The 15,082-nt window shown below is 41.0% G+C and overlaps 1 protein-coding gene across 1 annotated transcript in view; it reads right to left on the minus strand.

Moving 5' to 3' along the window:
- The window catches only part of LOC131495881 (uncharacterized), a 199,036-nt gene that overhangs the window by 166,846 nt on the left and 17,108 nt on the right, over positions 1 to 15,082 (minus strand). The window contains exons 4-6 of the mRNA XM_058701054.1: positions 14,407 to 14,479; positions 6,023 to 6,113; positions 2,135 to 2,171 (exon numbers count right to left, since the gene is read on the minus strand). Coding sequence (XP_058557037.1) covers positions 2,135 to 2,171; positions 6,023 to 6,113; positions 14,407 to 14,479 — 201 coding nt within the window. The remainder of the gene's footprint in view (positions 1 to 2,134; positions 2,172 to 6,022; positions 6,114 to 14,406; positions 14,480 to 15,082) is intronic.

Raw genomic sequence — 15,082 nt, forward strand, 5'->3', positions numbered from 1 at the left:
GAGGGTAAGAACCATGTCCTGCTCCTGGAGAACAAGCGAATTGGGAGTCTCACTCATCCACACAGTCACCTCAACATAGGCATGTTATCACCGATCCAGATGAAGCTCCCTTACTGATTTGACAAGTCAGACCTACCCCTGCCCAGCCCTACAAGTACATGGGAAGGGCATCACAGATTGAGGAAAAGAGGTGGAGTGAGGAGACAGCTTGCCTTGGGCCATACATCTCTGATGTTCGGAATCTCCACCCCCACCCCCAATTCCTTGAGAGGATCTAAGCTATCCTCCCTCAGTTGGGGTGGAAGTAGGGGATATCATATTTCTATCTGCTGTAAACAGACTCTGCCCAGAAGCTCAAATGATTTTTAATCTCTCTCATCAGAAAATCTGAGGTATGCTCGCACCTTCAATGAAACCAACACACACAAAAGCAGAAACCTGGTCACGACCCTCTTGAACTCTCTATTTGAATATGTCTTTCTAAACAACTCCCCTAATCCTGGGTCCTTCATTCCTGTCATTCACCTTTATCTCACTTGGCATAACCCCCCATATTCTGACATCTTTTCTCAAACTCGTATTCCTAACCAACTCAGTGTTGTTCTCCTTGAAACCTGGTCTCCTCTGCTAATTCAATTCTTACCCTCCTTCATTGTATTCATTAGACCCACTCCCCAGGCTTCTATTATTAAAACAGTTGCCTGCAAGATCAAGACAATAAAAGAAGGAAGAAAGGAAAGAAAGAAAGAAGAAAGAAAGAAAGAAAGAAAGAAAGAAAGAAAGAAAGAAAGAAAACCAGAATTTAAGTCGCATTTCTGTCACTTATCATATCCCTATAGGTCACTTCAATCTCTTTTGAGTTTCAAATTCTCCAGGGAAACAACCATTGGGCAAGGAGGTTAAACATAGGTTGACACACCAGAGGGTGTTTTGAAGAATTAATCTCTGAGGATCCCTACATCTGGAGACTCTAATTGCTTTTGATTTGGCCTCTGGAAAAATGGAGAGTCCTTAGCTGGAAGAAGTGGGGAAATTATTGGAAAAAAAAAAAGAAGAAGAAATACCAAGGAAAAAAGAGAAGAAAGTCAAAAGGCAAAAATACAGTACAAAAAGTCATTGGAAAAAAAAAACAACTCCAAAAAAACCAAAAAGCTTCTTAGAACTAGACAAGGATACTAGCCCAAAGGGAAACCAGCCTGGGAACTTAGGCAACAGAGAATCATATAGCAATATCCTCGAAATAGAGAGTGAGTTTAATTAATGTAACATGGTCTACAACTAGATATCCTTCCCTTACAGAAAACTCATTTGTCTCAAGAAGAGGGGATATCACTACATCTAAGGAGTTGCCTGACGACATCTTGCTTTTTATGTAAAAGCCTTGACACCATGGCCATAGCTGACATCCACCCTAAAATCTCGGATGGTAAAAACAAGGGACTAGTTACCACTGCACTAATGACTTTTGTTGGCACTGGTGGTCAAATATATGAGGCCAAATGCTTGGACTAACCTGGGTTCTTAAGCAAACCCTAAATTAGTGTTCCGACATCATTACCTTTGACATTCTGAGTTGATCTGCCCTAGGATCTGTATCTTCATCTCAGTGCTGCTGAGGAACCAGGGAATGGATGTGGAAGCTTCACGGGCTGATGGGCAAAGCCCCTCAGCAACCCGTGAACTATGGAATCATGGTCGAGTCATCAACCTCCCTGAACCACAGTTGACAAAGGAATAAAATGTAGGCTACAATAGCACAGCTACTTGGCAAAGCTATACAATGACTATATAACGGAACAGATGTTACCCATAGGATATAGTGTCTGGTCCAGTGTAGAACACGCAACAACTGCTTTTGTTCTCTGCGTTCCCTTAGGAGACACATAATTTTCAGTTCATTCATTCCCTTTCCTTTCCTTTCATTATCCGTTTCATTTCATTTCATTCCTTTATACTTTGAGAGTGAGTGCCCACAGAAATCGGGAAAGATATCCCAAGGAGGCTGTCAGCGCAAAACCCGACGTGGGGCTTGAACTCGCAAACCTCAGTTGAAATCAAGAGTCACACCCTTAACCGACTGAGCCACCCGGGTGCCCCAGCAAATGTCATTTTTACAAATCCATAAAAATCCTACCTGGCTCTAGAATCTTCCTCAGCATTCTTATCTGCTCCTAAAGAAGAAAGCAAAATACATGTTAAATCGACAATCGATAAATAGAGGAAAATTACAAGTGTACGGCTTATGATTTGTCAAAAAGTATTGCTTTCGGACCACACCTGGAAACCACACTACACTGAATGGTAATTATACCATTCGTAGGCTTAAAGCACTAAGAAATCTTACTTTCTCCTCTATATTGACCAAAACCAAGAATGGGTTTTATCAGAATTTGACACCTACAGGGGAACTGATGTTTACAATGGCCATCGCTGACCGACACTGTGACACTGGAGGAAACGGGTATCGTTCGGAGAATGATTATCATGAGCTGACAATGTCAGACTGAAGCTAGCATGATTTTTCTGGACTTCCACTACTAGAGGAATTGAAAGAGAATATCTTTATTTTGCTGTAACACGGCAGAACTTCCCCAGCTCTTCAGCAGACACTCTTCAGTTTTAGGAGGAAACACCCCCTCACAACGTGTGCTCTATAGCTATTGTACTTGGCAGCGTGGCCAAACAATAGCAAACAGACTCTCCCTGGCCTTATTTCCAATGGTAAGGTAAGAAGGAAAGATTTGGCATTCCACTTTGATATAGTTCTAACCTCTTGAGGCTGTCTCCTTCCATTGCTAGAGAGTCTATCTAGACCCGCCGCACATCACAGAGGAGGATGATCCCAATGTGAGTGCTCTGTAGTGGTTCATGAGGTCATTTTTCTCAACCCTCCCCATTAGGTGACACACAGCTAGAGAAATCATACTTTTTGTCATGGAAGGCAGAGGTCATCAGATCCTCTACTGATGAGCAACTAAACAAAACAAAGGGCAAAGAATATCTTGAATGCCTACATTCAATTACCAGGATATTTTCACTTTCTAAACATTCAAAGACATCCACTCTATGATTCTAACTATATGACACCTGGAAAGAGCAAGGCTATGGAGCTAAGGGTTGGGGTGAATGTAGGGAGAAACGGGCACGGCACAGAGGACTTTTAAGGCAGTGGAACTCTTTCACACGATACCACAAAGGTGGATTCACATCATTACACATTTGTTAAGACTCATAGAACGTATGACACCAAGGCTGAACACTAATGCAAATTAGAGACTTGGCCTCCAAATGAAGAGTTCGTGTCCATAGAAAATGCACCACTGTTGTCAGGGTGCCTGGGTGGCTCAGTCGGTTCAGCGTCCAACTCTGGATCTGAGCTCAGGTCATGATCTCACAGTTCATGGGATCAAGTCCTGCATCAGGCTCTGGGCTGACAGCACAGGATTCTTTCCCCCCTCTCCCTCTGCCCCTTGGCTGCTCACACGCATGCATGCTCTCTCACTCAAAACTAAACCAAGGAACTGAAATAAAAAATTCCTACTAAAAATGGACCACTGTCGTGCAGGATGTTAACAACAGGGGAGGCTAGGCGTGTCCGGGAGCATGGTATGGTATATGCAGACTCTCTGTACTTCCTATTATATTTTGCTGTGAACTTAAAACTGATGTAAAACATCAGGCTTATTAAATGTATGAAACAACAAAAACAACAAAATATGGTTTCCATTGAAGCTACTCTTAGCATATACCAACTCATGATACAGTCACCTTGAACATTAAAATAGAGATCAAAGTAACACAATAGGGGTACTGTCTCCCATTTGGAAGTGTATGAAAATGCATACACAAAACACAAAAATACAACGGTTATTTGTATACTTAGGCAACAAAACAATTGATGAATATGATCCAAAATCTTATACCTATAAACAGGGGTTCAGCACCATAGGAATCAAACCTGGGTTTTCCATATAATTACGAGATTTTCATTCTAATTTTAAATCAAAAATCATTATGTTGATCATACGTAAGAATCATAATGAAAGCTTAATCACATAAAAAAAAGATTATAATGACCTCATATTGCCCTTGTAATTTTTATACAAATACCTACTTCATATGGATGATGAAACTGAAACCAGTACCATGGTAGCCATCATGCTCCATGCTAGCAAAACAAAATTTGAAGACACCACCAAAAATGACGTCAGGGCTATAATTCCTATGCAGAACAGATTTCATCCAGCAGGCCAAAGATGGCTACCCTCACAACATCCTACTTGAATGACTGGCCCTTGGTGGTTCCCTGGGATCTTGGATTTCAGGAGGGTTCCCACCATTCCCTAGCTGGTTAAGAGTGGTTCACTGTGCCTAAGTGCTGGTACAAGCAATGTCCTTAAGGCTGTACACTTGATTTCCTTGGTGGAAACCTGGAATTTGGGGACATGCTAAGGAGAAGATGCCTATGTGATTAGCATTTGATGAAAACCTCGGGCACTGAGTATCCATAAGCCTCGTACTGGCAGACAACATTTCACTTGTGCTGTCCTAATTTCATGCTGGAGGAATTTAGCACATCCTGCTAACTCCATAGAGAAAGGATTCCTGGAAGCCTGCGCTTGCTTTCCTCTGGCCTTCACCCCATACACCATTGCTCGGTGCTCATTGGCCTTTCTAGCCTGTCCCCATACCAAGCCACACGCATGACTACAACTATATGCTGAGTCCTGTGAGCTCTTCTAGTGAATAATCAAATCTGGGTGTCATTGGGATGCCTCTAACACAACTGCATTATATGCAATTTTATTATTTCGGTTGATGTCTTTCACGTGGTTACAGTCAGAAGGTTATGTCACAGAATACCTTTCCTGGAATCTCTTTTCTTGGTATTTGCCTTGAAAATTCCTACATCCCTATTTATCCATTTGAAGAAAGGTTTAAAAGGAATAGATGAAATCATGATGTCAGAAAGTGTGAAACAAGCAACAATCTTATTTTACTCTGAAAAAAAAAACAAACAGAGGGAGAGAGCAAATCCTGGTGATTGCCCCTATGTTCTACCATATAAAAGTTCTCTGAAATATGAAAAATCAGTTAATTTTCTCCAACTACCTAGGACTTAGTTCATTTTTCTGGCAGGTAGGAATCAAAGAAGTAACAGGGATCATTCTACAACAATCAGAACTGTCAGACAGAATATGAAAACATACTACTGATTATAGTGTTCTTTTGTTTCTTTCCCTTATGTTCCTAGAACATTAAAAATATAGTTCACCTATTAAAGGCAGTTATTGCCAAAATAATCAAAAGCCACAAATACGGCATCCAAAATGTCAGATGAGTTATCTTGATGTCTCCCTATCTGACCCTCCTTCCAATTCTCTTATTTTGCCCTAAATGATACTACCGTATGAAGTACCCCCATTTTATAAGGCATTAACGTATATACATTTATCATTGACTACAAATGCTTATGTTCACCCATGGTAGTTAGGACATAACTCTGCATCATCAGCTAGGTCAGTCCTTAATGTCTTGCCAACAGTGAGGATCACAGTAAGAGTGGGAACATTTGGGGATACCACTCTGGCAAATTCTGGTACGAGAAGCTCACCTGATAGTGTTGCTGCATTTTAAATAGTCTGCTCTTCCCTTTAAAGAACTAGTGTATTTTACCACCTTCCAGTAGAAACACAATACACACCGGCTTACTTTCCTTCATTTACTCCCTGTAGTCTCCGCCATTCACATCATTCCCTGTTTGGCTCGTCTCTTCTTTCCTGAGGTTCCTTAGGCCTTCCAGTGTCTTGAAAGGGAACTAGTCATTTAGCTCCTTTGGTGGCACTCTCAATTTAATCTGTTGCTGACACCACATACGATATGCAACTTATCTCCTTTTCACATCTCTTTCTCTTTCCTATGCACTTAACAGGCCGTTTTCTTTAGATATTAGAATATATCAGTATTCCTGTTTTCAATCAACATTCTGTCAAATGACCTTTGAATAAAATACAGTGCTTACCTTCTACTTGTCCATTTAATATACTTTGCCCTTTCTGATCCACAGCTCCAGAGACATGAGGGACATATTTGTTGGGCTTCTCAGACATACTCTGTTAAAAGTAGCATCAGTAATGAGTTGCGTCAAGACTTCCTAATCCTTTTCCAAGAAAATATCTGAATTTATGACTTTAATAACAATCAGACTTACAAATAAGAAAACCGTATTGAACACCAAAACATTTAAATACAAAACCTCATATATGCTCTCTTGATTCAGCGTCCCTTTGAATCTTCATTTGGCTATTGACTCTCTAAACGGATCATGGAAGGCCAGAATAAATACTTTCAAAGGCAGAAGCCTGGCTTGTATGCAGATTTCAAAAAGGAACTAACAAAACCCCTTCCTTTGCATTCCTGACCAAAATGAAAGGACATTTGAAATAAGTTTTGAAACAGAATCTTTAAAAGTGTACTTGCTATAAAGGAAAACTGCTTCTAATAAAATGGCAGACATTTGTTTCAGTGTCAATTCATACCTCACATGATCAGAAACTTTGGAGTATATCATGTTGTGTATCAACAAAACACTGTCGAAGCTGCTGCTTCGTTTAGGTAAACACAGGCTTGACCTTTTTCTTGACGAAAGAAGGGTTGGATCGAACGGCAAGGTTGGAAGAGAAACTTTTCTTAAAATTGTGATGAACTAGTAGCAGAAACAATGTAGATATAGGTATGGAACTCTTCAGAATGTGTAGTAAGCATTCAAACGGCAAGTATAAGAACATGTATGTCTCAGTCACCTAAAATGTGCCAAGCACTCATTTCACTATGCACATTTTCTTTTTTACACACAACAATAATAATAATGATTATGATGATGGAGTGAGCCTTCCTACAGCTTGGTCTCTCTAAGGCGTTGGAGTAAAATGATGATCCGTGGTCCTCTCTGTCCAGAATGTCCCTCGCCACGGTCTACACGACTGGGCCTTCTCATCTTTCACTTGGCACCTTTTGCCACTCTCAGATCTTTTCTGACTACCAAAATTCCCACTCCCACTCTCATCCTCATCCTCACTACAAACGCCCCCAATATTCTCTCAACTAACATTGTCCATTTCCTATCGATGAAGCCTTTATTGTGACTTCTAACAGACTGCTGTTGACTTACTTTTCTGCTCCGACCACAACAACCTAAACCCTCCACTTGTACACTCAGCAGCTAACTGCTTGGTACGTACTCAGTATACAAGGACCAATTAATTAAGGTCAAAACATTTACACTAATCTCACTGAGAAGATCTCAAAAGTACCCAATCACTATACCGTTGGCCCTTGAACAAAGCAAGGGTTACGGGCTCTGATGGCCATGCCCTCGACAATCCACAAATATCTTTTGAAACCTCAAAACCAAATAAAAAAAAAAACAAAAATTCCTACTGAATTTCCTACTTTAAAAGCAATCACACTTAAAAATCAAAAAGTATATATGTATTGAAAACCAGAACGTTAAAGCAGAATCGCTTGTATATGCTCTCTAGGTCTAATCTACCTTTTCGGCCTAATTTGGCCATTGACTCTGTAAACTGAGCGTGGGAGGTCAGGGTTAGGATAACGGAATGCTGAGCTTACCAACAATATACACAGTCGATTAATGCATGTTTTCCCTGTTATATGTATTACATACTGTATTTTTACACTATAAACTGAAGGAAAGGTTACTAAGAAAATCGTAAGGAAGGGGTGCTGGGTGGCACTGTCGGTTCAGGGTCAGGCTCTTGACTTTGGCTCAAGTCATGATCTATACTTCCTGAGTTGAACGCTGACAGTGTGGAGCCTGATGAAAATTCGCTCTCTGTCCCCACTTCCCTACTCACGTGCTCTGTCCTCTCTCACTCTCCCAAAATGAATAATTAAAAAAAAAAAACAAGATGAAAAAGAAAATCATAAGGAAGAGAAAATATGTTTACAGGATGGTACTGTATTTATTGAAAAAAATCTGTATGTATGTGGACTCCCACATTCCAAACGCATCTTGTTCAAGGGTCAAATGTATACCTTTATGATGTCATCGCTAAGAGCTTACGGGAACTTATTATAGCCCCAAATGAGAACATCAAAAACCCATTCTAACTTTCCATTCTTTTCTGGACACAAGGGCCATTTTATTGGCCTTTGAACATCTTCCCATCGAAAACAAGTATTCTTTGGGGGGCCTGGGTGACTTAGTCGATTAGGCAGCCAACTTTGAAATTGCGAAAAGCAAAGCAAAAGGTGGAGGGGGGAGTTAAGATGGCAGGGGAGGGGATCAGAATTCCCCTTGTCCCTCAAACACAGCAGTATTGAGGTCACAACACTTGGAATACCAGGAATACAGGCTGCAGAGGGACAGAAAAATCTCCACAGGTGCAGAGTGACAGCTTGGCGGGACAGAAGGGTGTGTATGAGAATTGGGAGAAATAAAATGGGCAGCACAGGCATGGAGTGGGGGAAGGCCTTTGGTGGAGAAACGAAAGGAAGGCAGAGACAGAGAGAGGCTGTGGGACGTGCATTTGGATATGAGAAAGCCTGTCCGGACCACAGACCAAGGAGAGGTCCAGAGAGCCAGTTTCTACTTTGGAAAACAGCCTTAGAGGGTAAAAAACAGAATTTTCAAGGCGGCCACACTTTCTCTCGACCAGAGCTACCACCTCCCATGCCTGGTGGGGAGGGAGCCGCCCCTAGGCTTGGTAGCAATCTCAGGGCTACCCTGGGAGAGAACACCTTGAGTATGGTGGAAAGGGGAGGTATTGCCCCGCCCAAGGGAAAAAGACCATGCAGGCACGAGCCAGAGGCCCTCTGTCCACTGGGCAGAGTGGCGCAACTCCACTACCAGGTCCGAGCAAAGCGGGATCCTACAGGATTTTGAATCCCAGCTCAGTGCTCGGGTGGCACATGGGACTGTGCAGCAAGGCAAGCCGGCTCCCCAGGCTATTCCGTGAGGATAGCCTAAACAGTGAGTTTTGAGACACCTCGTGTGGGCAGGATAGATGGGGTGTCGCCATGTCTCTCCCCATGACCAACATCGTGGGGCTTCAGGGAATGGACAGTGAGCCTCAGTGAAGGCAGGCCCATTACACCAAACCCTGACACTCTGTGCCTCGTAACTGCTTCTCTATAGGAGTGAGACTGACACTGATGGGACCAGACAGCCCCTGCTCTAGACCAGCACAGCCACCGGTCCCAGGCACCAATAGACAACTCTCCTCCGGTTTTCTATCTTAGTTTGTTTGTTTGTTTGTTTGTTTGTTTGTTTGTTTTCATTTGAGTTATTATTCTTTTGTCTTTCCTTTTCTTTTTTAATGTTTATTTCTTTATTTTGAGAGAGAGAGAGTGAGTGATCAAGCAGAAGAGATGCAGAGAGAGGGAGAGAGAGAGAATCCGAGCAGGATCCATGCTCTCACTGCAGAACCTGTTGGGGGTTCCGAACCCACCCACAGTGACAACATGACGTGAGCCAAATTCAAGAGTCAGACGCTTCACCTACTGAGCCACCCAAGCGCCCATCTTTTCTTTCCTTTGCTTTCCCTTTCTTCTCTTTTCCCTTTTTTCTCTTTCTACTCTCCTCTTTCCCCTTCTCCCTTTGGAAACAGCCTAGTAGTCTCGAGTTCACGTGGGTCAAAACTAATTATATATCTACATTTATCTATATATCTTAATATATACCTATATATCTATACATAGATATATAGAGATATATCTATATATTTTTTTCCTTTGTTCCTCTGTTCTGGTTCTTTGTTTGTTTGATTGTACATTTTCTCTATACTTTTCTAGATCTCCTTCTTCATTTTCCTCCCTCTCTTTCTGGATTAAGCCCTATAGCTCCTTTGAGTCACTTCCTGGTCTTTTTTTCAACTCCAGTCATTTCTCTTTTTGTTTGGGCTAAGGATTCTTCCCCACCTTCTTCCCCTTTTTTCCAGGATTACTTCAACAAACAAATCAAAGCACACCTGGTGGAAGGCCCAAACCGCCACTCCAAGTAGCGAGGACAGCAGCCAAAGACGCACCCAAAGAGTGCACACAACACACTCAAAAAAAATTTGTTCAACTGCCAGGCCCTGGACAGTGTAGGGGCTCTTTTTATTACAGTAGTACTCGCAGGTGTGGGACACAGAACAAGCGATTAACACACATAAAGGGCAGGAATCTAGCCAAAACGACGAAATCGGAGAATTCCCCTCAAAAAAAATTCCGGGAAGAAAGGACAGCCAGAGAAGGGCGCAAAAGAGACAGAAACCATATAGGTGAGCACATTTTTGGAATGACACTCATAAGACGCATAGTTGCGCTTGAAACCACGCATAGAAGACAGCAGACAATCTCCTGCTTCAGAGATCAAGGACCTAAGGAATCGTCACGATGAACGCTGAACATGAAATGGTGTAAAGGAGATACAAAGTAAACTAGATGCAGTGACAGCAAGGACGGGAGAAGCAGCAGACAGAATCGGTGAAACAGAAGATACAATTGTGGACAAAGATGAAGCAGGGAAAGGAAAGGAAGGAAATGACTAGATCACGAGGCAGGTACTAGAGACCTACGTGATTCAGTGAGATGAAATATTAGCCACATCCTAGGAGTCCCAGAAGAAGAAGAGTGAGAGAAAGGGGCAGAAGGTTTTTTTGGAACAACTTATAGCTGAGAGCTTCCCTCATCTGGGGAAGGAAACGGGCATCCAAGTCCTGGCGGCACAGAGAATTCCTTTCCAAATCAACAAACCCAGGTCAACACCACGACATGCCATAGCGAAACTGGAAAACTACAAAGATAAGGAGAGGATTCTGAAAGCAGCTAGGGACAAACGGGTCTTAATCGACAAGGGAAGACACGTAAGGCTAGCAGCAGGCCTGTCCAAAGAAACTTGGCAGGGCAGAAGGGAGGGGTAGGAAACGGTCAATGTGCTGAATGGGAACATCTGCGGCGAAGAATCCCTTCCCAGGCAAGGCTGACATTTAGAATAGAAAGAGAGAGAAAGGCTTTCCCAGACAAACAACACCTCATGGAGTTCATGACCACTAAACCAGCCCTGCGGGAGATCCTAACGGGCGACTCTGTGAGTGGAAAGCAGCAGAGACTACAAAGGACCAGAGGCCTCACCAAAAGCATGAAACCTTCAGATAACACAATGACACTAAATCCATATCTTTAACTAATCACTCTGAATGTGAATGGACTCAATGCCCCAGTCAAAAGACAAAGGGAATCAGAATGGGTAAAACACAAAACAAAACCAAACAACAAGATCCATCTATATGTTGTCAACAAGAAACTGATTTTAGACCCCAGGACACCTCCAGGTTCAAAGTGAAGGTATGCGGAACCACCTATCATGCTACTAGAAGTCAAAAGAAAGCTGGAGTCGCCACACTTCCACCAGACAGACTAGATTTTAAACCAGAGACTGTAGTAACAGATTCAGAAGGGCATTGGGTCGTAATTAAGGGGTCTATCCATCAAGAGGAGATAACAACTGCAAATGTTTATGGCCCCAAAGTGAAACGCCCACACGTATGAATCGATTACTCACAAACATGATTAAATGTATACATACAAATACCATGATTGTAGACGACTTTAAGACTCCACTCATGGCAAAAGGCGGATCGTCAAGGCAGAAAATCAGTAAGGAAACACTGATCCAATGTGTCACTGGACCAGATGTATTCAGATATACATAGATCTATATTGGCCTCATATATATACATTTATATACATGGGTATCAACACCGATATATTAAGATCTTTTCACCCAACAGCAGTAGAACGCACATTCTTCTTAAGTGCATATAGAACATTCTCCAATGTCTCCAAGTGACATCCTGGGTCACAAAACAGCCCTCCACAAATATAAAAGGACTGAGATCATACCTTGCATATTGTCAGATCACAACAACGAGCACTTGCTCATTCTTTCTCTCTCTCCCTCCCTTTCCAAGAGAAATGCAAACATTTCAAAAACATTTAGCTCAGCCCCTTCCAAGAAAGAGAAAAACAAGAATAATAAACCTTGTGGGGCAACGAGTCCTGGATGGAAACCACACACAGACAGTAGAATTCCATAACCAATATGTTGACAATGGAGTTGACAGAAAGTGATGTACTAAAAGAACAGACACTAAAGAAATCGTTTCTGCAAGGACAAATTAGGGTAGGGGTAAACCATTAAAAACGAGCCTGGTGCGGGGAACACATATGTGGCACAGTGAGTTCAGCATCCACCTTCAGCTCATGAGTCATGATCTCACGGTTTGTGGTTATCAGCCCCACTTTGAGCTCTGTGTTGACAGCTCGGAGCCTGCAGCCTGCTTTGGATTCTGTGTCTCTCTCTGTCTCTGCCCCTACCCCGCTTGCACTCTGTGTCTCTCTCTGTCTCAAAAAGAAATAAACTTTGAAAAAATTTTGAAAATACCGTAAAAAGCACGGGGTGAGAAGAGGGAAAAAGGAAACAAAAACAAAAACAAAAACAAATGACCAATCAATCAAGCATGAGCTTAAGACAAAAAAGAAAAGGAAAAATGTGAGCCAAAGAAGGCAAGTGGAAACAACATACATTTTTCAACAGGTACATAAGTAGGATTGGGAATATACTATGAAAAATAGTCCCTTTTAAACCTTTTAAAAATATATGTCTTTATATATGTGTGATATGTATATATACATATATATATATATATATATATATATATATATATATATATATATGTGTGTGTGTGTGTGTGTACGTTTAGGTGAACATAAATATGTATACATATAAGTGTGTATTTATATATGTGTAAATATATATGTGTATATATGTGTATATTATATATATCTCTACCTATAACTATCTATCTATATCTATCTATCTATCTATCTATCTATATCCATATCCATCTACCTATGTATCTGTCTATATAATATTTATGTAAAAGAGAGGCTTTGACTCACAGTATATCCCTAATAATACTGACTCTTATCACTCTACAGTTATCTGGTTATAAATACTGTAATAAAGAATTTAATTTTTTTCACTATAAATACATTGTTCAATTCCTGGCATCTTTCGCTTCCGAAAAGCTAGAAATTATTACTAGACTAACAAAAGAACAGAAAAAGAGAGGTTCCTAACACGTCAACATTCACTATGGAGAAAGAATTGGGAATGAGAATTCTAGGAAGAAATGGGAACCTTCAAAGGATGTAGGTAATGGGACACAGATGGGGTTAAACAAACAAAGGCTGAGGACTTTTTCTCTGCAATTCTAAGCTCACAATGGGAGGATACTAAAAATAGACTGTAACCTTCTTTCTTATGTAACTCCTGATTTCCTCAATAGAATTCATTTGCGTGTATACATGTTAAACACTAAAACGGAATATAAACTGAAGCCTGACTTTTTAACTTCACATATTTAATTGTGATATATCATGCGTATTTGGTTACTTTTCAAACTCCATTCTACGGAATTCCATTTCCCTACTCATTTGTTCACATTCAAAAACCATGACATTGCTTCTTCCAAGCAAGACTTTATTTTAGGAGCTCCAGGAGTCAAACCAGTGCGTTCCCTAACCTCCAGGAGCTTATCATGATTTAGGGGCTTTGAAATGAATACTGAAACAAATATCAGATGTCTGAAACTTTAAATTTTAGAATCTGACACAAGGACTAGGAGGAGATAGTGTTCAAAGCTAGAATGGGCAAGATTTCTGAAATTAGAAATTTGACACCTTGGCTATGAAGAGCCTCTGCCCATAGAGCTACTCTTTTCAGCAAAATACGTATTCTTCGGGGAGATGCACAATTTTAACTTACCCCTCATGGAGTTATTTCAAAACTACAGGAGAACACCTTTGTAAGGTAAATGTTGAGAAATAATGTAAACATCTAAATTTCTACATTTTCTAATATGATTTTATTCTAAATGGAGAACAAAGGATAGAGCCAAAGGAAAATGCTGTATCTCACCAAAATAAAACGTGCCCGGGGCGGGGGGCAACCTACAATAGATACTTGGACCCAATCAGGTTTCATTTAGGCATGAGTATTATCAGTCATGTTATGATCACAGTAAGAATCCTTATCCTTAAGCAAACGTCATATTGCCTCCATTGTGGGAAAGCTTTTCCCAATATAATTTGACGGTCATTATATATTTTCCAGCCCATTCATTTATCAGCCTCCACCTGTAGGATTTACCAAAGTACAACAAAACAAAACAAAACATTCAACGCGTCATGTATCTGTAGAGTGGTTTGTCCTTGCTAACTTTCCATGACACACATAAAATGATGATACACAGGCTCCTCTTAAATTTTCAGAGTGAATAAGGGAGAAAACTCAATTCAGAGCAGGAAAGTGAGTTTCACGGGAGGGTACTTTACCTTGGTACCAAAATCTAAGTCTTCGCTAGATGAGGTAGACCATGAATCGTCAGGACCAGGTTTGTCAGAAAGCCTTTAGAGCAAAAAAATACAACAAAAACATGTTCATTCATTTAAAAACAAAATTTAAAAAAGTTAAGGGAAAGGTCACCTATCTGTTTATTCCACGAAGTTTCTTGGTATAATGAAAAGTTGGCCTCTGGTTTTGTCATTAAGTTTTATTTTAATTCCAGTAATAGAAACATCCAGAGTTATAGTAGTTTAAGTTGTACAATATAGTGATTCACCAACTCCATACTCACCCCGTGCTCATCATGACAAGGGCACTCCTTCATCCCCATCATCTCTTTCACCTTTCCCACCACTCACCTGCTCTCCACAACCATCCGTTTCTTCTCTGCAGTTAAGAGCCTATTTCTTGGTTTGTCTCCCCTTTTGTTTCCTCCCTTTGCTCATTTGTTGTTTCTTAAGTGCTACATGAGTAAAATCATATGGTATTTGTCTTTCCCTGACTTTGCTTACCATACTACCCTCAGGCTCCATCCAGGTGATTGCAAATGGCAAGATTTCATTGTTTTATGATTGAGTAATATTACAGTGTGTGTGTGTGCATGTGTGTGTGCGTGTGTGTGTGTGTGTGTATGGATATACATATACACACACACATACATTCATG

This window comes from Neofelis nebulosa, chromosome 15, assembly GCF_028018385.1.
Source record: "Neofelis nebulosa isolate mNeoNeb1 chromosome 15, mNeoNeb1.pri, whole genome shotgun sequence".
In the NCBI taxonomy this organism is placed as follows: Eukaryota; Metazoa; Chordata; class Mammalia; order Carnivora; family Felidae; genus Neofelis; species Neofelis nebulosa.